The 25,416-nt window shown below is 41.9% G+C and overlaps 1 protein-coding gene across 1 annotated transcript in view; it reads left to right on the forward strand.

Annotated features, from left to right (window-relative positions):
- Positions 1-3,527: 3,527 nt before the first annotated feature.
- LOC126249132 (GTPase-activating Rap/Ran-GAP domain-like protein 3) overlaps positions 3,528-25,416 on the forward strand; it is a 334,020-nt gene continuing 312,131 nt past the window's right edge. Inside the window, exons 1-3 of the mRNA XM_049950784.1 lie at positions 3,528-3,572; positions 4,583-4,602; positions 6,120-6,189. Coding sequence (XP_049806741.1) covers positions 3,528-3,572; positions 4,583-4,602; positions 6,120-6,189 — 135 coding nt within the window. The remainder of the gene's footprint in view (positions 3,573-4,582; positions 4,603-6,119; positions 6,190-25,416) is intronic.

Raw genomic sequence — 25,416 nt, forward strand, 5'->3', positions numbered from 1 at the left:
TCTACGATCGTCTCCATGGGAGAATAGCAGCCTGCATTGCTGCGAAAGGTGGATATACACTGTACTAGTGCCGACATTGCGCATGCTCTGTTGCCTGTGTCTATGTGCCTGTGGTTCTGTCAGTGTGATCATGTGATGTATCTGACCCCAGGAATGTGTCAATAAAATTTCCCCTTCCTGGGACAATGAATTCACGGTGTTCTTATTTCAATTTCCAGGAGTGTAGATGTGGACCTATCCTTCTAAATAGCAGGTGGATACATTGAAATTTAAAGTCAGTCAGAAGGAGCTGCTAAAGGAGGGAAAACGTGTAAGGCTATGTTACCAACAGGGCGGCCATTTCGAAATCCGTCTCCCTCGATACAACTTTTCAAATGGAAGTAGAGTTATGTTACATCTCAGACAATAGAAAATTACAAGACAGAAACAATGGTGCCTTTCATTTGAGCGTAGGTTTATTCATTCTAGAGTTACGTCGCATTTCTTGCAGAACAATACAAATGCTGGTAACACTGGCTACACGATCTGCTCGGCGTGTTGTCCAATAGACCTTGAAGTTCTAGTTATCCACTCCACCCATTCTTCAATCGACCTTAACCAACACACGTACCGGAATGCGAGCACAGGCATCAACAATCCGTTCCCTGAGGTGTGCACAGTTTGTGATCTTCTCAACATACAAAACTGCTTTCAGATGTGTGCACAGATATAAATCTAATGGACTTAAATCCATGCAACATGGCGGTCACTATACCGCACATTTACGACCTTGCAGTGTGCTGATGCACCGTCGTGCTGAAAGATGTAAATGCCCCGTCTGTGGACAGCAACGCCGGCAGCAAATCTTCATCTAACAACTGCATATAACGGGCAGCTGTTGGTGTACCCTGAAGGGCCCCACAACACGGAAACCCACTCTGTACATCAAAGCATCACCTCCAATGCCCCAGTTACCTTTGATGGATCTACTCATAGATGGTTGACATCTGACCATGTCTGTAATTCTGTTATTTTATCTCTCCGTTCACAAAGTCAACGGTACTTTATACGTGAAACGACGCATTTCATCCAGCTTGCGCGTCACCCATTCTATAAACTGAACCCGACTGTCTGGATCGTCCTCAGCGAGATGTGTAACATTTGCATTTTGTAAGGATGTAATTTAAGTGTGGCCACAATTCTGGTTGTTTATGTACAGCTGACCCCAGTTTCCTGCGAGATACGGCGAATACAGTGCTCTAGACTCTTACTGAATAAGCGTTTGATGTTGTTTTATCCATAGCCGGACCCGGTCGTCCAGCTATCGCTTGATCTGCGAAAGAGCCTATTTCATGGAATTTGGCGAGAGGCATTTACGTGCGATGCAGTATCTTTCGTTTCCTTAAAAATCAATGTGCATTCCCTCTAAAGGGCAATATCCAAATTGAAGTTAGTTAAACAAAGGGAATCGATTGAACACATTACTCCTCTAAAAATTGCCTCATTAGAAATCCAGCAGTATTAAATTTTCCCGGAGGCGATGAAAATTTAGCTCTGCGCAATTTTTTGTCAATGACTCCCGAAAATTGGAAAGGAGAACATCAATCGAATCATATTAGCAAATAACTCTTAAAACCAAAATCCCTCGTATCGTAAAAAGGGCTCCCTTTTCTGTAACGAACACTGTGTACGAATCAAAAATAACTCATTATTCAGCAGTAATCGCTTCACTGCGCCCACCATAAAAATGCTTGCCAATTTGAGATTGACATCATTACCCTGTCCCCTATGGCCCCCACAAATATGTGTTGAGAATTAACAGCTTCACTCACTCATGAATGAGATCAGTGTTTATTTATGAACGTGTCCCTATTGCTGCTAAATTTTCCAATACTGATAAGCACACGCGTTCTGTTCCATGTTGCGCCGGCCGCTGGTGGCCGAGCGGTTCTAGGCGCTTCAGTCTGGAACCGCGCGACCGCTACGGTCGCAGGTTCGAATCCTGCCTCGGGCATGGATGTGTGTGATGTCCTTAGGTTAGTTAGGTTTAAGTAGTTCTAAGTTCTAGGGGACTGATGACCTGAGATGTTAAGTCCCATAGTGCTCAGAGCCATTTGAACCATTTGTTCCATGTTGCAGCTTTCCTTAATTTGCCGCACAGAAGTTTCCTACGTTTTTGATGAAACTGCCGAAAATAAGAAGACAATAAGAATAAAGCAAAAGTCATTTCGCTATTTGCTTGATTCACTTAAAACAACAAAGATCAAAGACACTGTTCATTAATAATTAATCTTAGGCTACGTAGTCTGTTGGTAATTTTGGCTTCAAGGGTTCAAGCCAATTACTAGGTGCAACCTTACACCGGTTACAGTAGCGAAATATCAAATAACAGAAACGCGTTGACAGTTAACTATCGATAAAAATCTGGCTTCATTCCATGTTGCATAATTTTCGAAACAGGAAATATCACCCAGAGATATTGGACGTTCAGGAAGGAAAAGCCTTTCTGTTTCGTTCACTGCTGCATAACACGGCCCACACCAAGCATTGTGGCTCAGTGGTTAAGCCACGGAAACAGTGTTTGTTGACTCCAAATCTCCCTTCTCTCCCTCAATTCCTCCCAGCCCACTATTAAATCGGAACAATGGTTATGGCCACAGCAGTGCTAACAATGACTTAACACCTAACTCAAAAAAAAGTTTTTGAGACATTTGCAGTGACACCATCAACTGCTGAGATCTAGTCCTCTGGAGCTGCACACACATATACGATAAACTTCCCATTGCAGCCGGTACAAGACCGTTCCCGCACACAGGAAAAACTTAAAATTTAAATTTATACTCTCGAAACTGATTTTTTATTAATACTCAAAATTATTTAAAATTCTTATTTTCCTAATCATTATTACATCACTGAATAAATGCTTTACTGTTATTTATTCAGTATTTATGTAAATGTCTTTATGAAAGCAAATTTTATTGTCAATATTATCCATGTAGTATGATCAAAAGATGCTATCAGACATAATATTCATGTGAACTTTCTTATTTCCTTTCTTTCATGACAATTTGTCGCTGAGGATCTTCTTTTAAGAATTATACTCTTGTAATTACTCAATTACATTATGCTATTTTGCAACACACTTATTAGAAATTGTTCTCAGTTCGAATCTTACACAGCATATCAAGTTGACAGTTAACTTAAGTACAGTTATTTTTCACTTTAGTTAGAACAAATTTAAAAATTAAAGTAAGGAGACCTCCAGCGACTTCCGGGTTAGTTGCAGCTGCCTATAACCGACATACCACGGCTACTCTTACCACAAGTAATAAATTTTCATATATATTGAACGAGAAAGAACAATTAGAGTAAAAAAATGATAGTTCCCCTCCGGGAGTAACATGGCTCGTTGTTCGATGAAAATTGAACGAGGTCCTCCCGTCTTCGGCATAACGGACTAATTTCTCTCTTGTGTCCCGGATATTCCATTTCATAGAGTACTAACAAATAGGTCGCTGAAGACCAGAACGTAGGTATCTATCGACGTGATGAGTAATCAGCTAATTGGAACGCGCGTTGACATTGGCACTGAGGTAAGTTGTTTGCCTGTGTGTGGCAATAAAAGGAAATAAATTTGCAAATATCGTAAGAACTCAGTTTTTTGTAGCCTTAGAACGCTCACAGACCACATCATAATATTTAGAGCTGCTTGAAGCAGTTAAGATTTACGAACAAAAATCTGTGCTCTCGAAGGTGCTCAATGACTGCTAACGCTATCAATTTAACTTTGGCGACTCACTACACTAGTCCTAATTTTTTTCTGAGGCGTGGATTAGGAATAGAACCAAAATTTGTTTATAGTGAGTAAATTTAATATCTACCTTTACGTGAAGTGTTCTGTGTTAGCATTCATGTAGGGCAACGTCATATTATGGGGGGAAAGTGGTCAACTTGATCCCATCATATTATGGATTCCTTAGTTTTAAATATTTTCGGTCGCTTTAGTTTGACACGAAATGGAAGACGACACTTCCTGATGTAACAAATTTAACAGTTATAATCTAAGATACACTCTGTCAGATGTCGACCACGGCTAGGTTTATACTATGTTCTACTCATCCACTTCCATCTGAGAAGAGAGAACAGTCACAGCTCTGAGTATTTGTTTCATACAGGTGAAACACGAATCATTCTGAACGGTTTGTGTCCGATATAATATATAATGTTACATGTTCCCTTTGCGTTAATGTACGATGATAGATAGCTAAAGTTAGGAAATAAATTTCAAATTGGTACCGTTCTCATATTCTCATCTGTCCTAATACACTGGCTGTTACTGGATGAAATCTCGATACATACTTGAATTACATATAACTTATTTTAAGAAATAAGTTACAAGCATACACAATGGAAAGCAATAAAAAGATTTATCGACAACTATTACTTCTTGGCAGATGGGCTTACGTTAATGTGAGAAATAGTCATCCTGGGTAAGGAAATGAGAACTAAAATCGCCAGAATACCTCTTAATCTTGTTAAAAGTCGGTTATGAACATTATGTAAAAGTTCTGAAATGACTTCATTATTAAGTTCTGTTTTGCAGATTCTGGACAACGTTCAGAGGTAGTATTAGTAATACGTTATGAGTACATTGGATTGTTCTGAATTAATTTCATACATGAGATGGATTAAGCTTTTTGCATACAACTTAAGAATTACAGAATTATAACATTTTTTTATTTATGCATTTATTTCCCTTGACAAAATAAGGATCTGCAGGTCCCTTCTTATATTTTAACAGACACTTTTTGTAAGTTAACATTTAAATTCATGCATTGCACGAGCATTGCAATAGTAATAATAATGATAATATCTATAGTAATTATTACAATATGCATGTGCATGAGCGGCAAATATTATTATTATTATTATTCAGTGTTTCATTAAGGTCAGTCAAATTAACTTAACGTTAAGCAATTTCATCATCAGGATTTTGTGTAATGTAAATAATGACGTCCAACACAAATGTATGGCAACAGTTCAGAAGAAATCAAATCTGAAGAAGTTGTTTGGTCCGGAGACGATAAATAATAGGGTAAGGTTAGTAGATGAAATGTAGAAAAGAAAGCAGAAAAAAGGGATGATGAAACTATTGATAGTGTTGACAATGTGGCAGAAATACTGGATTGCTGTCGGGCAGAACATAAACAGCTGGGATATGCCGAGAGGAAGGGTATCCCGATGAAATCAGATAAAGATTTACAGCCTTCTTAATGCAGAGAGGATTTGGATAAGATGCGGTAGCGACTAAGAAACCGACGAAATACACAGAGCATGTGAAAATCAAGTCACCCTTCCGATTGTATCCACCCTAACTGAGTGTAGGAAGGCCTGACACGATCAAATATGTGAATGTTGCACACAACTTAGACAACCATTCGAGGCTAGCTCGAGTCGCCAGCTCATTTCACTATTTGTGCCGTGTTAATCGACACAACAGTAGTAGAGATTCGGCTGGACATAAAAATGACTAAGTTTTATTTTTGAGGAAATATTTTTTTCCAAATTTTTCGATTTCGTACAGTCAAGAGATTTTGATCAACCTAATTTAAGTACTCCTCCAAAGTTATGCCGTGATCCTTTACTTTGTCTTTGATACGGTACTTAGATACCATCAGGAAGCACAAGACGAAATGTATCACGAAAATGTTCACTGATACGGCAGTACATGTTTCCAGTGACGACTTCTCTGACCTACAGATGACTAGTCGATATTTGTTTTTACTTATTTGTTTGTCGATCCAAATATGACACTCGTTGAGATGTTCACCTGACTCATTTTAATAAGTAATATGTCTGAATGAGAGGTATCAAAAGCCTTTATGGCTACTTAAAAATAATGTTTACTATTACAACACATAATATCATCTTATTGCTGTAAAACGACTCAGGATAGTCACAAGATTAACAGGATATCAGAAGTATTACTCTCATTGTTAAGAACTGCTATTGTGGTTTATTAGTATTCAATCTTTCGAATTTATTTACAATATTCCTATTAACTTTATGTTAAGGTTAATTGTTTCTATCAAATAACTTATCATTTCGTTTACACTTACTGGCTGTTCTTTGTCTTTCAGCTCTTCAACCACTGATTTGATCTCACGTCGTGGCGTTTTCAGCCGTCGCCATTATGGATCAGTAGAAATGGTAAGTAATAACTCAACAAATTAATACTGAAACCATATATTTTATTGTGTTTTTGTTCTACACTTAATTTTATAGCTAGGTGTGACTTGACTAAAACAGAAAAGCGTCGAACAAAATTCACATGAGAAGTGTGTGTTACTGTACACTCACCGTGCATCTAACTAATACGTGATATCTATAGTTTATGTAGTATCGGATAAACATCAGTTGCTTTTGCCCATGATTTTACTTTCCTTCTTTGGAATGAGGTTATTATCAACATAAGATACGAGCGCAAGGAAAATGTATACAACATAAGATACGAGCAAGGAAAACGTACCTTGGCTCTGTCTCTTAGGACATATTTTCTTACACTGACGTAACGAAAATCATGGAATATCTCCTAATATCGTCTCGGATACCCGTTTTCCAGGCTTACCGCAGTATCTCGACGTGGCATGGACTCAACAAGTCGTTCGAAGTCCCCTGCAGAAATATTGAGCCATGCTGCCTCTATAGCCGTCCATAATTGCGAAAGTGTTGCCGGTGCTGGATTTTGTGCTCGAACAGCTTTGTCGATTATGTCCCATAAATGTTCGATGTGATTCAATTCGGGCGATCTGGGTTGCCCAATCATTCTCTCCAATTGTCCAGAATGTTCTTCAAACCAATCGCAAACAGTTGTGGCCCAGTTACGTGACGCATTGTCACCCATAAAAATTCCATCGTTATTTGGGAACATGAAGTCCGTGAAAGTGGAGCAGTGGTTAACCCACTGGACGCGCATTCAGGAGGACGACGTTTCAAACGCACGCCCGACTATCCTGAATTAGGTTTTCCGTGATTTCCCTAAATCACTTCGGGTACATCCCGAGATGGTTCCTTTGAAAGGGCACGGCATAATTTCTTCCCCATTCTTCCGTAATCCGACAGATGACCTCACTGTATGGTCCCCTCCCCCAAATCAACCAATCGACCTTCCTTACAGTTTGTGACAGACGCTGTCGCCGTTAACATTTACTTTATTTAATTTACTTTCAGTCAGTAACATCTTCTGGACGTTGTGTTTCGATTTGCGTTTCGACAGAGTTGGTTATGCTATCGCCTACATGCTTCAGGTGGTATTACCTACGCTACAACACGTTTGCTGTGTAGACGTCCCAATAAGAGACAGGTCTGACATACAACGCATAGTCCCATGTAACAAGCTGGTCACGGTACCAGGTACGTTAAACGCGTCCTTTGCACGGTTTTTCAAGAACATTCATCCGATTTCTCAAGAATGCATCTTCTACAGGTATGAACATAAGATCCTGGAGAAAATTTTAATGAAATTAAGTTGTCCATGTGGTTGTCGATAGGGGCCTTCCTGACATAGCCGACTCGCTTGCTCATATATTACCTGATCTCCATAGAGAAGACATGACAACATCACACCAACAAAAGGCATTTTGGGTTGTCCGTTTCAACAGGTGGAATTCAGTTACAACAGTGCGGGATTATATCCTGAGAGAATATCCTGCAGTTCAAAGGATTCGACGATGGCACCATCGGTTTCTGGAGACTGATTTTGCTGACAGTGTGGGCAGCAATCTGCGGTTGTTTGCTGACGATGCCGTGGTGTACGGTAAGGTGTCGAAGTTGAGTTACTGTAGGCAGGTACAAGACTACTTACAAGGGAACCTCCCCATCGCACCCCCCTCAGATTTAGTTATAAGTCTGCACAGTGGATAGACCTTGAAAAACTGAACACAGATCAATCGAGAAAACAGGAAGAAGTTGTGTGGAACTATGAAAAAAATAAGCAAAATATACAAACGAAGTAGTCCATGTGGAAGATAAGCAACATCAAGGGTAATGTGAGCGCAGGAGCGCCGTGGTCCCGTGGTTAGCGCGAGCAGCTGCGGAACGAAAGGTCCTTGGTTCAAGTCTTCCCTCGAGTGAAAATTTTCCTTTATTTTCGCAAAGTTATGATCTGTCCGTTCGTTCATTGACGTCTCTGTTCACTGTAATAAATTTAGTGTCTGTGTTTTGCGACCGCACCGCTAAACCGTGCGATTATTAGACGAAAGGACGTGCCTCTCCAATGGGAACCGAAAACATTTCATCGCAATGTCATAGGTCAACTGATTCCTCCACAGGAAAACACGTCTGATATATTCTATACGACACTGGTGACGGCATGTGCGTCACATGACAGGAATATGTTGTCGACCCACCTAACTTGTACACTTGGCGAATGGGTAAAAAGATTCTTCTACCTTGCCAGATTTAGGTTTTCTTGTGGATGTGATAATCACTCCCAAAAAAGTGATGAAAACATAAGAGTTTGTCTCACAAACTGCAACAAATGTATGAATGTAACTGCCAGCCAGGGAGCCTCTTTAGCAGGAACACTCACTCTTCCGTGCGCTGTAGTCGACTGATGTGTGTTTCGATGTTTGCTGAAGTATTGCGTCCCCATACTACGGCGCAGTTACCTCGCATCGGACGGACGGACGGGCAGATAATAATTGTCTGAAAATAAAAAATTAAAATTTTCACATGAGGGAAGCCTTGAACCAAGGACCTATTACTCCGCAGCTTCTCACTCTAACCACGGGACTACGGCGCTCCTCTACCCACAGACTCCTTGATGTTGCTTATCTTGTGCATGAACTACTTCGTTTGTATATTTTGCTTATTTTTTTCATAGTTCTACACAACTTCTTCCTGTTACCTCGATTGGTCTGTGTTCAGTTTATCAAGGCCTATCCACTGTGACGACTTACAACTAAATCTGAGGGGGGTGCGATGGGGAGGTTCCCTTGTTAGAAAAAATTTCCGGTTAGTGTGATGAATGTGGAAAAATAAAAGTTAATGCGGATGAGTAGAAAGATCAAACCTGTAATGTTCGGATACAGTATTACTTGTATCCTGCTTTCCACAGTCAAGTCGTTTAAATATCTTGGCATAACGTTGCAAAGCGATGTTAGGTGGAACGAGCATGTGAGAACTGCGGTAGGGAAGGAGAATGGTCGACTTCGGTGTATGGGGAGAATGTTAGGAAAGAGTGGTTCACCTGTAAAGGAGACCGCATGTAGGACGCTGGTGCGACCTAGTCTTGAGTACTGCTCGAGTACTTGGGATCCTTACCAGGTCGGCTCAAATGGCTCTGAGCACTATGGGACTTAACTTCTGAGGTCATCAGTCCCCTAGAACTTAGAACTACTTAAACCTAGCTAATCCAAGGACATCACACACATCCATGCCCGAGGCAGGATTCGAACCTGCTATCGTAGTGGTCGCGCGGTTCCAGACTGTAGCGCCTAGCACCGCTCGGCCACTCCGGCCGGTCCTTACCAGGTCGGATTGAAGGAAGATACCGATGCGATTCAGAGGCGGGCTGCTGGATTTGTTATCGTTAGGTTCGAACAACGCGTAAGTGTTACGGAGAACTCAAATGGGAATCCCTGGAGGGAAGGCGATAAATACTATTGAGAAAATTTAGAGAACCGGCATTTGAAGATGATTTCCGAACGATTCTAATGCCGCCAACACACATTGCGCGTAGTGACCATGAAGGTAAGATACGAGAAATTAGGGCTCATACTGAAGCATACAGACAGTCGTTTTCCCTCGTTCTATTTGCGAATGAAACAGGAGAAGAAATGACAAGTAGTGAGTGGTACAGGGTACTCTCCGCTACGCACCGTACGGTGGCTTACGGAGTGTTCAAAAATGGTTCAAATGGCTCTGAGCACTATGGGACTCAACTGCTGTGGTTATCAGTCACTTAGAACTACTTAAACCTAACTAACCTAAGGACATCACACACATCCATGCCCGAGGCAGGATTCGAACCTGCGACCGTAGCAGTCCCACGCTTACGGAGTGTCTATGTAGATGAAGATGTAGATGTAGATGCAGGTGTAGATGTAGACTGGCTGTTTATGTGAGGTGAAATCCACCAATCGAACCCGTGTGTTCGTTCAAGATGTAAAGCGCATTCAACAGAGTTTTGCACATGGTCCACAGAAATCTATTCGTCGTGTCAGCATAGAGTTATCTATTCCTCATGTTTCTGTCTGTTTTATTCTGCGGCGGTATCTGTGTTTCCAACCATGCGGGATTCAATTGCTATAATCCCTTTATGATGGCGATAAATAACAATTATAGTTTTGTGAATTTAGTCTAGGAGTGGAGATAGACGACAAAACATTTTTTTACCTTTAGTGTCTACTGGTGCTACTCCGTCCCACAAGTAGACCACATATGAACCAATGGTACGTGAAGTTCAGAACTCAAAAATCAATATCAATATTTGAAATTTTTCGAGTGTCTTTAATTCAGTGATATACGACAGATTTTGCCGACGGTCCGTTCGGCTATGTGGCGGAATGCTCGTCTGCAATGTGGGCGGCCCGGGTTCGCGTCGTGGCTGATACAAGATTTTAAACAATGGTGCATGTTCTATGAGAGTTTCCATTAAACTTAAAATATATAAAGATGAAAAATCAATTGCAATGGTTTTTCTTTGATTTAAACGATCTTTTTTAACAATCTTTCATAAGTGATCGGTACTTAATATCTTATATTTTGTTTGCGGTATGTAATTAGAAACAGGAAGACGTGAATTCTTCATAAAAATGACAGATAGGCATTAACTAGCATGTACACTGAAGAGCCAAAGAAACTTGTACACTTACCTGATATCGTGTAGGGCCCTTGTGAGTACACGGAAGTGCAATAACACGACGTCGCATGGACTCGGCCCATGTCTGAAGTAATACTGGAGGAAACTGACACCATGAATCCTGCAGGGCTGTCCATAAATCCGTAAGGGTATGAGGGGGTGGAGATCTCTTCTGAACAACACGTTGCAAGGCATCCCAGATACGCTGAATAATGTTCATGTCTGGGGAGTTTGGCAGCCAGCGGAAGTGTTTAAGCTCGGAAGAGTATTCCTGGAGCCACTCTGTAGCAATTCTAAACGTGTGGGGTGTCGTATTGTCCTGCTGGAATAGCCCGTCCGAATCCACAGTGGACATGGAAAGATGCAGGTGATCAGCCAGGACGCACCTGTCAGAGTCGTATCTAGGCGTATCACAGATGCCATGTCACTCGAATTGCACACGACCCCACCATTACAGAGCCTCCATCAGCTTGAACAATTCTCTGCTGACATGCAGGGTCTATGGATTCATGAGGTTGTCTCCGTACCCGTATACGTCTATTCGCTCGATACAATTTGAAATGAGACTCGTCTGACCAGGCAACATGTTTCCAGTTCAAACAATGGTTCAAATGGCTCTGAGCACTATGGGACTCAACTGCTGTGGTTATCAGTCACTTAGAACTACTTAAACCTAACTAACCTAAGGACATCACACACATCCATGCCCGAGGCAGGATTCGAACCTGCGACCGTAGCAGTCCCACGCTTACGGAGTGTCTATGTAGATGAAGATGTAGATGTAGATGCAGGTGTAGATGTAGACTGGCTGTTTATGTGAGGTGAAATCCACCAATCGAACCCGTGTGTTCGTTCAAGATGTAAAGCGCATTCAACAGAGTTTTGCACATGGTCCACAGAAATCTATTCGTCGTGTCAGCATAGAGTTATCTATTCCTCATGTTTCTGTCTGTTTTATTCTGCGGCGGTATCTGTGTTTCCAACCATGCGGGATTCAATTGCTATAATCCCTTTATGATGGCGATAAATAACAATTATAGTTTTGTGAATTTAGTCTAGGAGTGGAGATAGACGACAAAACATTTTTTTACCTTTAGTGTCTACTGGTGCTACTCCGTCCCACAAGTAGACCACATATGAACCAATGGTACGTGAAGTTCAGAACTCAAAAATCAATATCAATATTTGAAATTTTTCGAGTGTCTTTAATTCAGTGATATACGACAGATTTTGCCGACGGTCCGTTCGGCTATGTGGCGGAATGCTCGTCTGCAATGTGGGCGGCCCGGGTTCGCGTCGTGGCTGATACAAGATTTTAAACAATGGTGCATGTTCTATGAGAGTTTCCATTAAACTTAAAATATATAAAGATGAAAAATCAATTGCAATGGTTTTTCTTTGATTTAAACGATCTTTTTTAACAATCTTTCATAAGTGATCGGTACTTAATATCTTATATTTTGTTTGCGGTATGTAATTAGAAACAGGAAGACGTGAATTCTTCATAAAAATGACAGATAGGCATTAACTAGCATGTACACTGAAGAGCCAAAGAAACTTGTACACTTACCTGATATCGTGTAGGGCCCTTGTGAGTACACGGAAGTGCAATAACACGACGTCGCATGGACTCGGCCCATGTCTGAAGTAATACTGGAGGAAACTGACACCATGAATCCTGCAGGGCTGTCCATAAATCCGTAAGGGTATGAGGGGGTGGAGATCTCTTCTGAACAACACGTTGCAAGGCATCCCAGATACGCTGAATAATGTTCATGTCTGGGGAGTTTGGCAGCCAGCGGAAGTGTTTAAGCTCGGAAGAGTATTCCTGGAGCCACTCTGTAGCAATTCTAAACGTGTGGGGTGTCGTATTGTCCTGCTGGAATAGCCCGTCCGAATCCACAGTGGACATGGAAAGATGCAGGTGATCAGCCAGGACGCACCTGTCAGAGTCGTATCTAGGCGTATCACAGATGCCATGTCACTCGAATTGCACACGACCCCACCATTACAGAGCCTCCATCAGCTTGAACAATTCTCTGCTGACATGCAGGGTCTATGGATTCATGAGGTTGTCTCCGTACCCGTATACGTCTATTCGCTCGATACAATTTGAAATGAGACTCGTCTGACCAGGCAACATGTTTCCAGTTCAAACAATGGTTCAAATGGCTCTGAGCACTATGGGACTCAACTGCTGTGGTTATCAGTCACTTAGAACTACTTAAACCTAACTAACCTAAGGACATCACACACATCCATGCCCGAGGCAGGATTCGAACCTGCGACCGTAGCAGTCGCACGGTTCCGGACTGCGCGCCTAGAACCGCGAGACCACCGCGGCCGGCCATGTTTCCAGTCATCAACAGTCTGTGGTGGTCAATCCACCCTAATCAGGCAATTGCTGTTGAAATGGTTGAAATGGCTCTGAGCACTATGGGACTTAACTTCTGGGTCATCAGTCCCCTAGAACTTAGAACTACTTAAACCTAACTAACCTAAGGACATCACACACATCCATGCCCTAGGCAGGATTCGAATCTGCGACCGTAGCGATCTCGCGGTTCCAGGCTGTAGCGCCTAGAACCGCTCGGCCACTCCGGCCGGCCAATTGCTGTTGAGCGGGAGGGCCGAGCCAAATAAGCAACATTCACAGTTCACAACAACAACACTTTTATTAAACTTGTTTTTAGGAAATAAAATTTTATCTTTAAAATTTTTGTGATAGGGTAAGTTAGCAGGGAATCCTTACAAGCACGGGCAAGCGCCCTATTCAAACAACAACATTAACCTTTAAGCAGGCATTATGTGATTCGCAAGTTAATTAAATTCCGTACACAGTAAAACTCGCAAAAGGAGACTACAATACTGAGATAAAGTTTAACCAATCATGGATATCACAAATTTCTTTTTTTTTTAATAGATAAATAAAATACGTTCACCGGAGTGGCCGAGCGGTTCTAGGCGCTACAGTCTGGAACCGCGCGACAACTACGGTCGCAGGTTCGAATCCTGCCTGGGGCATGGATGTGTGTGATGTCCTTAGGTTAGTTATTTTCAAGTAGTTCTAAGTTCTAGGGGACTGATGACCTCAGATATTAAGTCCCATAGTGCTCAGAGCCATTTTTTAAATAAAATACAAACGGATACACCTCTTCGTGACAGATTTTCAAAACAGGTGTCGTCACATAGGCACCGGCTAATTCAAGTAGCAGAAGGGGGGCTCCACTGGACCCAGACCAGAGGCGGCTAGACCCAGAACCCACAGCAAGCGGGCGAGCTGGACAGGCTGCCTCACACCGTACACTATTACACACTGAAAAAAGGTCTTAGAGCCCGTGCTGCTACACAATTTCAGAGAGAGGGGGGGTGGGGGGGGGGTGGCGAAATAGGCAAATATTAATTCCTCAGACGTAAAATAACTACGATGTATAAAATAATAGCCTAATTCACGAACATTGAAATAAAACAGTCAAGGGTGAATCAATAACTAATGCCCTTGGCGTAACCTTAAAGGACGAGGGTGAACAGCATAACACCAAATCAGCTTAGAAATTTAAACTACACTAGTATGTTAATATATGCTCGCTGAAACTGGGGAACTCATTTAAATTACTCCTTAACAGGATACTGATAAACAGTCAAGTAAGACTACCGTTTCACTGTTTACGAGTGAACGAGTAATGCAATTAGATAACACAGAACGTACAGATTCAATGTTAAGCCTGTGCTTTGAATCAACTATAACAACGTCCACACAGCTCCGTGTACCAGGAAAAATATTACAGTATCACCATACTGGCTTATGTCGTCCGTCACTCCGAATAGCAATAGTACCAATTAATACACCTCACGTACTCGGACTGTATCACATCACAAAATCCAGATTAACATTTCACCAAACAAAATAACACGTGTTTACTTAAACAGCACTAAATAGAGGGGACCTTTTGGTTCAAATGGTTCAAATGGCTCTGAGCACTATGGGACTTACCATCTATGGTCATCAGTCCCCTAGAACTTAGAACTACTTAAACCTAACTAACCTAAGGACGTCACACAACACGCAGTCATCACGAGGCAGAGAAAATCCCTGACCCCGCCGGGAATCGAACCCGGGAACCCGGGCGTGGGAAGCGAGAACGCTACCGCACGACCACGAGCTGCGGACGGACCTTTTTGTTGGCAAGACAAAAGTTTCCAGTCATGGTGCCGATACTTGGGAAGCAAGGATCAGTATAATATGGGCACCAAAAACATGACAAGCAATTCTCACCAAATCTTTTATGAAATCCTTTACGGATCCACATCAGGGCCGCACGACTCGATTCGGGAATGTGGCCAGTTCCCACCTTACAAGCCAGGTTCGGTTTTGCAAACGTGTCAAACACACCACAGCCTCTGCGTCGTGCCCCGGCCTGCTCAACCACGCTCCCCCTGATTCCGCAGCGCCGCGCGGCTCTCCGGCTGTCCCTCTCTAGCGCCACACGCCCGTCGCGGCCAAAAGCCACGTCAAACGGCCGAGCCGAAAGATCACACCATGCCGACCCGATCGATCAATCGATACGAGCCGGCACGGCTCACAGTCCAATGTCGGTCCTGAAAGGCCCAGGCGAGGCGTAAAGCTTTGTGTCGTGCAGTCATCAAGGGTACGTGAATGGGCCATCGGTTCCGAAAGCCCATATCGATGATGTTTCGTTGAATGGTTCGCACGCTGACATTTGTTGATGCCCCCGCATTGAAATCTGCAGCAATTTGCGAATGGGTTGCACTTCTGTCACATTGAGCGATTCTCTTCAGTCGTCGTTGGTCCCATTCTTGCAGGAACTTTTTCGGCCATAGCGATGTCGGAGATCTGATGTGTTAACGGATTCCTGATATGCACACTACACTCGTGAAAGGATCATACGGGAAAATCCCCATCGCTACCTCGGAGATGCTGTGTCCCATCCCTCGTGCGCCGACTATAACACCACGTTAAAACTCACTTAAATCTTGATAACCTGCCATTGTAGCAGCAGTAACCGATCTAACAACTGCGCCAGACACTTGTTGTCTTATATAGGCGTTGCCGACCGCAACCCCGTATTCTGCCTGTATACATATCTCTGTATTTGAATACGCATGCCTATACCAGTCTCTTTGGCGCTTCAGTGTATTCAATGACTCTTATATTTAAATGACGTAGGTATTAGACCTGAACGGAAAACACGAAAAGCTGCAGACAACCTTGCAAGTAGGCAAACCAGAAATGTGAGTAATCATCTCGGATATTAATAAACCGCCTAATCTGCATTTAGTCCATTATTTTTCGATAACTACTGGTTCGTGGCACTAAAAGCCACGTCTTCTGGCGTACATGTAACTAAAACATTAGAGCAAAAAAGTTCGGAACTTTGTAACCAACATCGTTGACCGTCAGAACAAAACACGATTAAAGGCGGTATATCGTGGACACAAAAAGCCGGATTCGAATCCAGTATGATGGCTGTGTCTTCCTATCCGGTCTATACGCAATCGCCAACAGGTTCAAATGGTTCTGAGCACTATGGAACTTAACTTCTGAGGTCATCAGTCCCCTAGAACTTAGAACTACTAAAACCTAAGGACATCACACACATCCACGCCCGAGGCAGGATTCGAACCTGCGACCGTAGCGGTCGCGCGGTTCCAGACTGTAGCATCTAGAACCCTCGGCCACTCCGGCCGGCTCGCCAACAGGGAATGCGGCCTTGTGGTGTGTACACAGTACAACATTTTTTAAAAATATTGTAGAATTTGTTCTATTAATTCTCATATTTTGGGCAATTTTGGAATCGAAGTAGGAAATCAGTGAAGGAACAGCCGATATATCTATGAAACGTGTTAACGAATACTTTGGACGAACATTAATGTTATGGCGACTTAATAGTGGAACACCTGAAGAGACTAACATCTGAAAAGAAGAAAACATAGCACAGGTGGGGCTCCTCAACGAGCTACTGTACCATTACTCGAGACAGAAATGAAGGCCACTGATGATGCAAAAAATCCAAAATTGGAAAACGCAGCCTCCATTCTAGTGGATTCTGGTGTCTTACAACATTACCGAATCTGTCGTGTACGAGGATGTTAGTATGTATATAACCTCTCTTCTCTCATGAATGAAGTTGTGTAAGCCGGCCGTTGTGGCCGTGCGGTTCTAGGCGCTTCAGTCTGGAACCGCGTGACCGCTGCGGTCGCAGGTTCGAATCCTGCCTTGGGCATGGGTGTGTGTGATGTCCTTAGGTTAGTTAGGTTTAAGTAGTTCTAAGCTCTAGGGGACTGATAACCACAGCTGTTAAGTCCCATAGTGCTCAGAGCCATTTGAACCATTTTTTGAAGTTGTGTAAACAAGTTTTTATAAAATCAAAAAGATGTATTGATAGTTAATTGACCGTTGCAGAACGACTGAGAGCCTCCCTTAAGTAGGTATGGTACTGTATTTCTCAGTTTCAGGAATAATCACTTAAATGTGTTGTGATGAAATGCGAAATAAATTGTTCATACTGGTATATAAGACGCTTTTATGAAACACTGATACGTCTGTGCATCATTTCAATCACAGCAAGTGTTTGATAAGAATCGCGAGCTGCGTAAGTTATTAGAAGTGTGGCACATCTTCAGAATCTTGGCAGTGGTACCGGTTTCAGTGCTTATCCTGCACTTGTTTTGTTTTATCACTGTACAAAAAAGCTCAGCTTTCAGATGCAAATTTTTATTTCCTCGAATGTGCGTTTCGAGGTTTCACAGGATTACACTCTGAAAATTGGGACTTTGTGAAACTCGGAAACTAGTCATTTGAAAAAATAAAAATTTTAATCTTGAAGCTAATTTTTTTTTCTTTATATTATGTGTAGCATCTATTCCTCGCCGCATCCGTACCCACGTCGCCGCACTTCCCAAGTACCCGGTGGCCGACAGTGTTGGATTAAAGGAACAGACAAAACAAAAACTATTGATTGGCGACTCCATGTTGTCTTGTGCACTACGACCAGATAACAGGTATACTTGAAAAAAGAGACAGCATTGGCCGTATATTTTTTACTATTGCAAAATCGATTTTCTGTCACTGAGTGACCATCTTCAGTGCTATATTGTATAACTTAAATTGGGATGCACTGTTGTCACTAACCTTACGGCAATCACATAGACTCATAGACACATAGTCTATGTGATTGCCGTAAGCTTAGTGACAACAGTGCATCCCAATTTAAGTTATACAATATAGCACTGAAGATGGTCACTCAGTGACAGAAAATCGATTTTGCAATAGTAAAAAATATACGACCAATGCTGTCTCTTTTTTCAAGTATACAAAAACAAAAACTAAAAACGAATATTTTCTTTTCAGGCAGCTCCTGTGGAGAATGACTGGAAATAGTGCGTCATTTACAAACGAAAGAGTCCATTTCGCTGCGCCTGTTAGCGACTTTAGTATGAAGCTCAAACTGATTTACTGCCGCGCATGGCATAGAGACTAAGTTTCCCAAATAATCTTTTGGACATTACATTTGAAAAAAAAACAGTGACTGACTGATCAGTGTAAAAAATCGTTAATAAAGGGGAAATGTTACTACCCAATCCCACAATACATGATTGTCTTTATTTTGTCGCCAGTCTATAATTTTTTACGTCTGTAGCGACGTTCAAGTTGAACGTCGGGACTTATCACGTTTAGTGTCGGGACATGGTCGAAAATGAGCTGGAAACACAAATGTCAGTTGCAATGGTGTTTTGGAACGTGCAATACCGAGTTACCTGTGTTCGCAGTTATTACGAAACAAATTCTGTCACGGAAGAGCATCGTGTCTAAGGAAGACAGTTCAGTATTGATCGACACGGTCATGTACCGTCTCGCAATACCATACTGGCTTGGGTGAAAGAATTTGAAGAAACTGGTAACGCTTTAGACGTGAAGCGTAGAGTTTCATGAACAGTGCGGACGCCAAAGAATCTGCAGACAGTGAGGGAAGCTTTTGAATACAGTTCGGCACGGCAGCAATCTCGCATTTTGGATATCAATAGAATAAGTTTAAATCTAATGCTAAAAGAGATAAAACTACACCTTTACAAACTGAAGTTGCGCGAGAAATTAATGAAACAGACAAGCAAGTAAGACTTGCTTTCTGCACCACCGCGAGTATTTCGTTACGGGTAAACCCACACGTTCTGTGTAATTTGCTAATGACCAACGAAGCACATGTTCATGCTTCTGACTGGGTAAACAAACAGAACACGCGATACTGGTCACAAGTGAATCCTAAGGACCTGCACGAAAAGTAGAACGGAAACTGTACGTTTCCGGACGTGGGGGCCTACTCAAAATATTATGTACTCACTCCCTTCTACAAGTCTTAGAAGTTTGTAACGGGAATTTCCGAACAGCATGTATACATTTAGTAACAAAGGATGAATCATCCGCTCAGCTTTCAGTTTTCTCATCAACGAGCAGTTTTCCTGTGCTTTATCTGCAGGTATGGCAATAATATTTTTAGCTGAGATATTTTTCTCGTTGGAGCATGTGGTGCCTGCATCAGACAGAGCTTGTGCGGTTCAATTTATGGCATCTGAAGTTGATTTCAAACAACGGTGTAACAGTGCACTTTCTGTCGTCCAGAAAATTTCTAACAACGAAACACAATAATTTTTTTACTGGAAATGTCCGTGCCATCGTCTACAAATAATGAAAACTTGAGGGTTTGTAGGATATCGTTCAGTTTATTGGACTCTACTTCAGCCATAACATTTTTTTAAATATTGTGCTTTTTCTGTGAATTTTCATGTTTTGGGAAATTTTAGAATCAATGAATATGTCTTTTATGAGCTCATCTAAATGACCTATTGTTGACAAGGGTACTTAGTGGTCAGCAAAAGCTGCCGCCGATCTTATTTCAGCAGATTTGGTGTCCTCTTCAAGCTTAAGACTTGCAGTCTTGTAGTAGTTTGATGCACCCACGATGAAGTCACTGATGGTTTATTAAATTGTGATAATGGAGCCGGCAGCGGTGGTCTAGCGGTTCTAGGCGCTCAGTCCGGAACCGCGCGACCGCTACGGTCGCAGGTTCGAATCCTGCCTCGGGCATGGATGTGTGTGATGTCCTTAGGTTAGTTAGGTTTAAGTAGTTCTAAATTCTAGGGGACTGATGACCACAGATGTTAAGTCCCATAGTGCTCAGAGCCATGTGATAATGGACTTTTGTGTGAATCGCGATTTGCGTGCTTCAAAAGTTCCGCTTCTTCCAGCCCACAAACTAACATCACACGCCCTGCAACGAGCACAATAACTGTCCTTGGGATCTGCAGTTAAATTGTTCTTCCTTTTGCCACACTTCCCTAAATTTCTGCTTTCGACTTTGACTGTCACTGTTTTGTGACACTCTTTTCTTTTTTAGGGCTGAATCCATAATAAAAAAAAACACTAACACTACAGTTACACACCCCAAGAAAAGAACCTTGGAAGCTTAGGTTAAGGTTAAAGAAGCTGAACTGATCTACGCGATGTGTTTATCCTTTATTTTCAATATGTGAACACACAACGAAAACAGAAACATAATCGGCGCCGCAGAAGTTAAGACTGTAACTGTGAGAGTAACAATGGTGCCGTGATTACAGTAAATTCGTTAAAAGTTGCCTGATAGGCTCCTGGTTTCGGTCGTCGCATGTCGGCCCCAATCAAAGCACTTACGGCTGACTGTCTTCTATTCACGATTGTTGCTAGCGCCAGTGTTACCTCAACACTGGGCATTTCTCTTCTAATCGTTGCGTTGTATTGCAACAACTGCAGTTTAATTTACGTTCTTTGCTGCAAATAAGTGCAGCATTTGAAAATTATTGTCTTGTAGTACGCATTGCCAAATCTATGTTCTGTCCTTGCGAAATTTGTACCTCAGGGGGCAGCAGGTCATCGCCACGAGGAGCGCTAAGCAACAAACACGTCAGTCTTCCCTGTCACTTACCTTCTCCAGACAGTGACTAAAATACTTCCCTTCTGCATCTCGTTTCGTCCGTGAGACTGGATCTTACAAGCCGTGTCAGACGTATACAGGGTGTAAAATTTATACAGTTTGGCAACTTTTTCTTCCTTAATTTCTTATTTCGTAATTTTTCTGTCTTGGACAGGAAGTACCTACGTTTTACAGAGGGATCGGAATAAGTCCCTACATTTTGGAAAAAAGAGCCGAAAGTCCCTACGCGTGGGGATATGACTCTACAGTTGGCAACTATGACTGACATCGCGGTGGCACACGTCATGAAATGGCGTCCCACCCACATAAACCCCCCCCCCCTCCTCGTCTCTTCTATACCCCCTTCAGCCAACCTCGACAAGCTATAGCGGCAGCGCACTACTCACATCTGAAATGTGTCAGTTGGCTCCGCACCACCCTGCATGTGAGACCTCCATACTCATTCAATTCCATCAAAAACTGTTGCCCCGTCGATGGGGGGGGGGGGGGGGCGAAACCCCTGGGGCCTAAGCCTCATGGGGGGGGGGGGGAGAGACAGTCTCCCAAGGATTTGGATCTCTCAGGGTACTCAGTTGGAAAACGTCAGACTGCTGTTGTAAAATAAATAGATTTTCTATCATATTGGGTTTCACGACATGTACAAAGATGGCAACATTCATCAGTAGTCGTCTCATAATATAGGTCAGTGTTGAAAAGTCGGCAATTTCATAGTTACACCTCCACTAACATAAGATTGTACATCGTAGCTGTCTTTTAAATGGGCTATTCTACTAGCGAATAAAATAGTGCGTTCGCCGAGCGCCGTCTAATAGCTAGTAAAGTACACGGACGTCACATGGCGTCAACGTTATTAGCTCAGAATGCTGTATTATCGCTTCTAGTACCACCTGACTGTCGCTCGGGATTGTTACTGAACGAACAATGCTTGCTTTCCTTTGTTTTTAGTAATCCAGTACTTGAAACCAATGAAAATTTTACCAATTAAAACTTCTTAATTGCAAACTGCAATTTTTAGCACTACTGATAAGGCGAGTAGAATTTGTGCCTGTTTCCATTCCCTCTTTATTGGTTATCAGTTCTTTTCTTGAACAAGCGATTACAACTGGACCAACAATCAACCGAAAATCTGGTTAATAAGATTAAAAAACCAGTTGATCCTTCCCCCCCACTACTCCCCAGTTCTCTTCGCGTCAATGGCAGCTAACATGCATCAGTGCCGAAGTGAAGAATTACTATAACTGTGCCGCCTCTGGGACTCCTTTTGCTATTCCTGAAGATCACCATCATCGTGCACACCTGTTACACGCCAGCTGCGCCCAGAACTGGGGCAGAGAGTAGTTACATAGTAAAGCCCACGGTTTCATACGTAGCGATACCATAGCTTACCGCAGTGCACCTCCACTTCGTCTCGAGACCTTTGAGTTTGCAACACTGACAATGATTTCTTTTACAAACTTTTGACAGCTTTGGGTGTGGTGTGCAAGGGTGCAAGCTTTATTTAAATGATATAAACATTATGGAATCTAAACACAAGTCTGGGGCAACGAAGAGAAAGGAAAAAGCACATTCCTCATTAAATTCAAAGGAAGGTTAAAGCTGAACAACTGAAAAACGGTATAGGTAAATCACTTTTTACTGTCTGGGAGCTGCTGTGGCACGTCACCTTCATGTTGTAGCAATTTTAATGGCCAGTTGTATAAATGAACGGTTTTTGAAATTCTTAGATTGTAGTCATATAACAGGAGTTACTACTGCACATTTAATGCGATCAACACTTGTGAAACACTCAATTCCTATCAGTGAGTGCCGCGGACGAGGTAACGACAGCGAAAGTAATGTGAATGGGGCCTAAAAAGGAGCTCAGACACAATTTCTTCCGTGACGTCCTCTTGCAAAGTTTTCTCCGTGTGCTTGTCGTAGCTCTAAATTATGTGAAGTCCTTGGCAGCTGAGAGCCATGAAGCTGACTTTTTTTTCCGAGTGATTCAACAACTGTTCAGTTGCAGTCCACAACGATGGCAAATCCTGAGACGGTGTGTTGGAAATTCTTTATATTACAAATCTGACACCCACTGAAGTGCTTGGGTTCATGCAGTACGACCAACTGCAGCCCACTTGGATAAGACTGTCATTGCTTTTGAAACTCTCAGTAAGCTAAATTTGTCATCTGAAAAATGTGGATAAGGCGTTTTAGATTATGTGAGATCTTTCAAGTATTTAATCATCCCATCAATTTGGCTAAAGTTGTTGGTACCAAGTGACTACAGAAGCAAACTGCTACAAATTCGAAAGACTATCATTTATTGCCGTGATAAGAAACATTGCGACCTTTTTAAATGACTTAAAATATCTTCGCGAAAATCGGGACACAGTTCTCTCTCAGTCCAAAGTTATTGCCAGTGCAATTGATATCGATCCTGAATTTCCGGATGCGCACACTGAGAAAAGGAAATACTTCTGTAATGAAACCAGGAACGAACTGACACATGTGAGCTCGGAAAATGTTCTCAAGATAATTTTTTTTTACTTCACTTTTGACAGTCTAGTGTCTGCCTAGAAAACCAAATACGAAGCAATGAAGATTTTAAATGACACATTTGGGCTTGTATGGTAATGGCTGAAAATGACTGACGATCAAGACGCTCAGGCATTCAAGTTATTTATCAACGAATACCAAAATGATGCCACAACAGATTTAGAAGAAGAAATTACATATCTGAAAACAACTCATACTTCCAACTTCGGAGACAGTACTTTGGAACCATCAGACGTTTCGAATAAGATGCACAATCTTAAAATTTCAAGCTTATTTCCTAGTGCATGTGTAGTTCTGTGCTTCTTTTGCACACTTACAATGACTGTAGCTGAAGGAGAAAGATCTTTCAGCACTATGGCTTGTGTTAAGAACTGTCTCTATCAACTACGCATCAACAACGTCTCACAGATTTGGGGACCTTGGCAGCTGTATCTAATTTGGCAAGACAACTAGACTCTGTGTGGGCACATCAGGGAACGTGAGGGATGAGGGGGAACACTCCATATCGCAGCGTTACCGACACCAGACATTCGTCAGTGTACAAAGCAATACAATAGTTAGCCTTAGATTTAAAGTGAAGGGAAAGTAAACTCAAATAATATACAAAATGAAATTAAATGGCGTGCCCATAAGTTTTACAAAATTTCTTTATTAAGTAGCATTTGAAGTCATATCATTTTTCTCTCTTGCTGTGTAGCTCATGGTCGAGCATCATCCAGTTTCCTACCTTGGTGATCTTGGGGTCCTCATAACTATATTCATCACTACTTTCAAATCAATATTATTACTATTTTTTCAGTTTCCTATTACATGAAAGCGTCATAGCGGTGGTATTTTTTCTCAGTATATTTGACCTTTACACATTCATTCACGATTCATGCGACTGGTATTTAATTCTTTCAAGTGGGAAAATGGGAACGTCACGAGGTTTCTTTAAGCAGTTGCCATCGGGCTCACGTGCATTCTCAGACTGGCTTATGACCATTGTTTGCTTTACTACGGATTGTAATAGAACGTTATAAAACATGTATCATAATAACTAATAATCTACATCTACATGGATACTCTGCAAATCATATTTAAGTGCCTGGCACAGGGTTCATCAAACCACCTTCACAATTCTCTATTATTACAATCTCGTATAGCGCGCGGAAAGAATGAACACCTATATCTTTCCGTACGCGCTCTGATTTCCCATATTTTGTTGTGGTGATCGTTCCTCCCTTTGTAGGTCGGTGTCAACAAAATATTTTCGCATTCTGAGGAGAAAGTTGGTGATTCGAATTTCGTGAGAAGATTCCGCCGCAACGAAAAACACCTTTCTTTTAATGATTTCCAGTCCAAATCCTGTATCATTTCAGTGACACTCTCTCCCATATTTCGCGATAATACAAAGCGTGCTCCTTTCTTTGAACTTTTTCGATGTACTCCGTCAGTCCTATCTGGTAAGGATCCCACAACGCGCAGCAGTATTCTAAAAAGAGGACGCACAAGCGTAGTGTAGGCAGTCTTCTTAGTAGGTCTGTTACATTTTCTAAGTTTCCTGCCAATAAAACGCATTCTTTGGTTAGCCTTCCCCACAACATTTTCTATGTGTGCCTTCCAATTTAAGTTGTTCGTAATTGTAATACCTAGGTATTTAGTTGAATTTACGGCTTTTAGATTAGACTGATTTATCGTGTAACCGAAGTTTAACGAGTTCCTTTTATCACTCATGTGGATGACCTCAAACTTTTCGTTATTTAGGGTCAACTGCCACTTTTCGCAACATTCAGATATTTTTTCTAAATCGTTTTCCAATTTGTTTTGATCTTCTGATGAGTTTATTAGTCGATAAGCGACAGCGTCATCTGCAAACAACCAAAGACGGCTTGTTTTCAGTAATAATATACGGCGTGAAATCAAAAAGTTTTCTTAATAAACCAGTGTCTAGGAACGTGTCCTTTTGAACTTATTCTGGGATGAAGGAAAGTGTAAATTGAAATAAAACTGCTGGAAGGTCATCATTGTGAAACGATTGTGAAATTTATAGCACGATCTTTGCGATGGCAC

Source organism: Schistocerca nitens, chromosome 3 (genome assembly GCF_023898315.1).
Source record: "Schistocerca nitens isolate TAMUIC-IGC-003100 chromosome 3, iqSchNite1.1, whole genome shotgun sequence".
NCBI classification, from domain to species: domain Eukaryota; kingdom Metazoa; phylum Arthropoda; class Insecta; order Orthoptera; family Acrididae; genus Schistocerca; species Schistocerca nitens.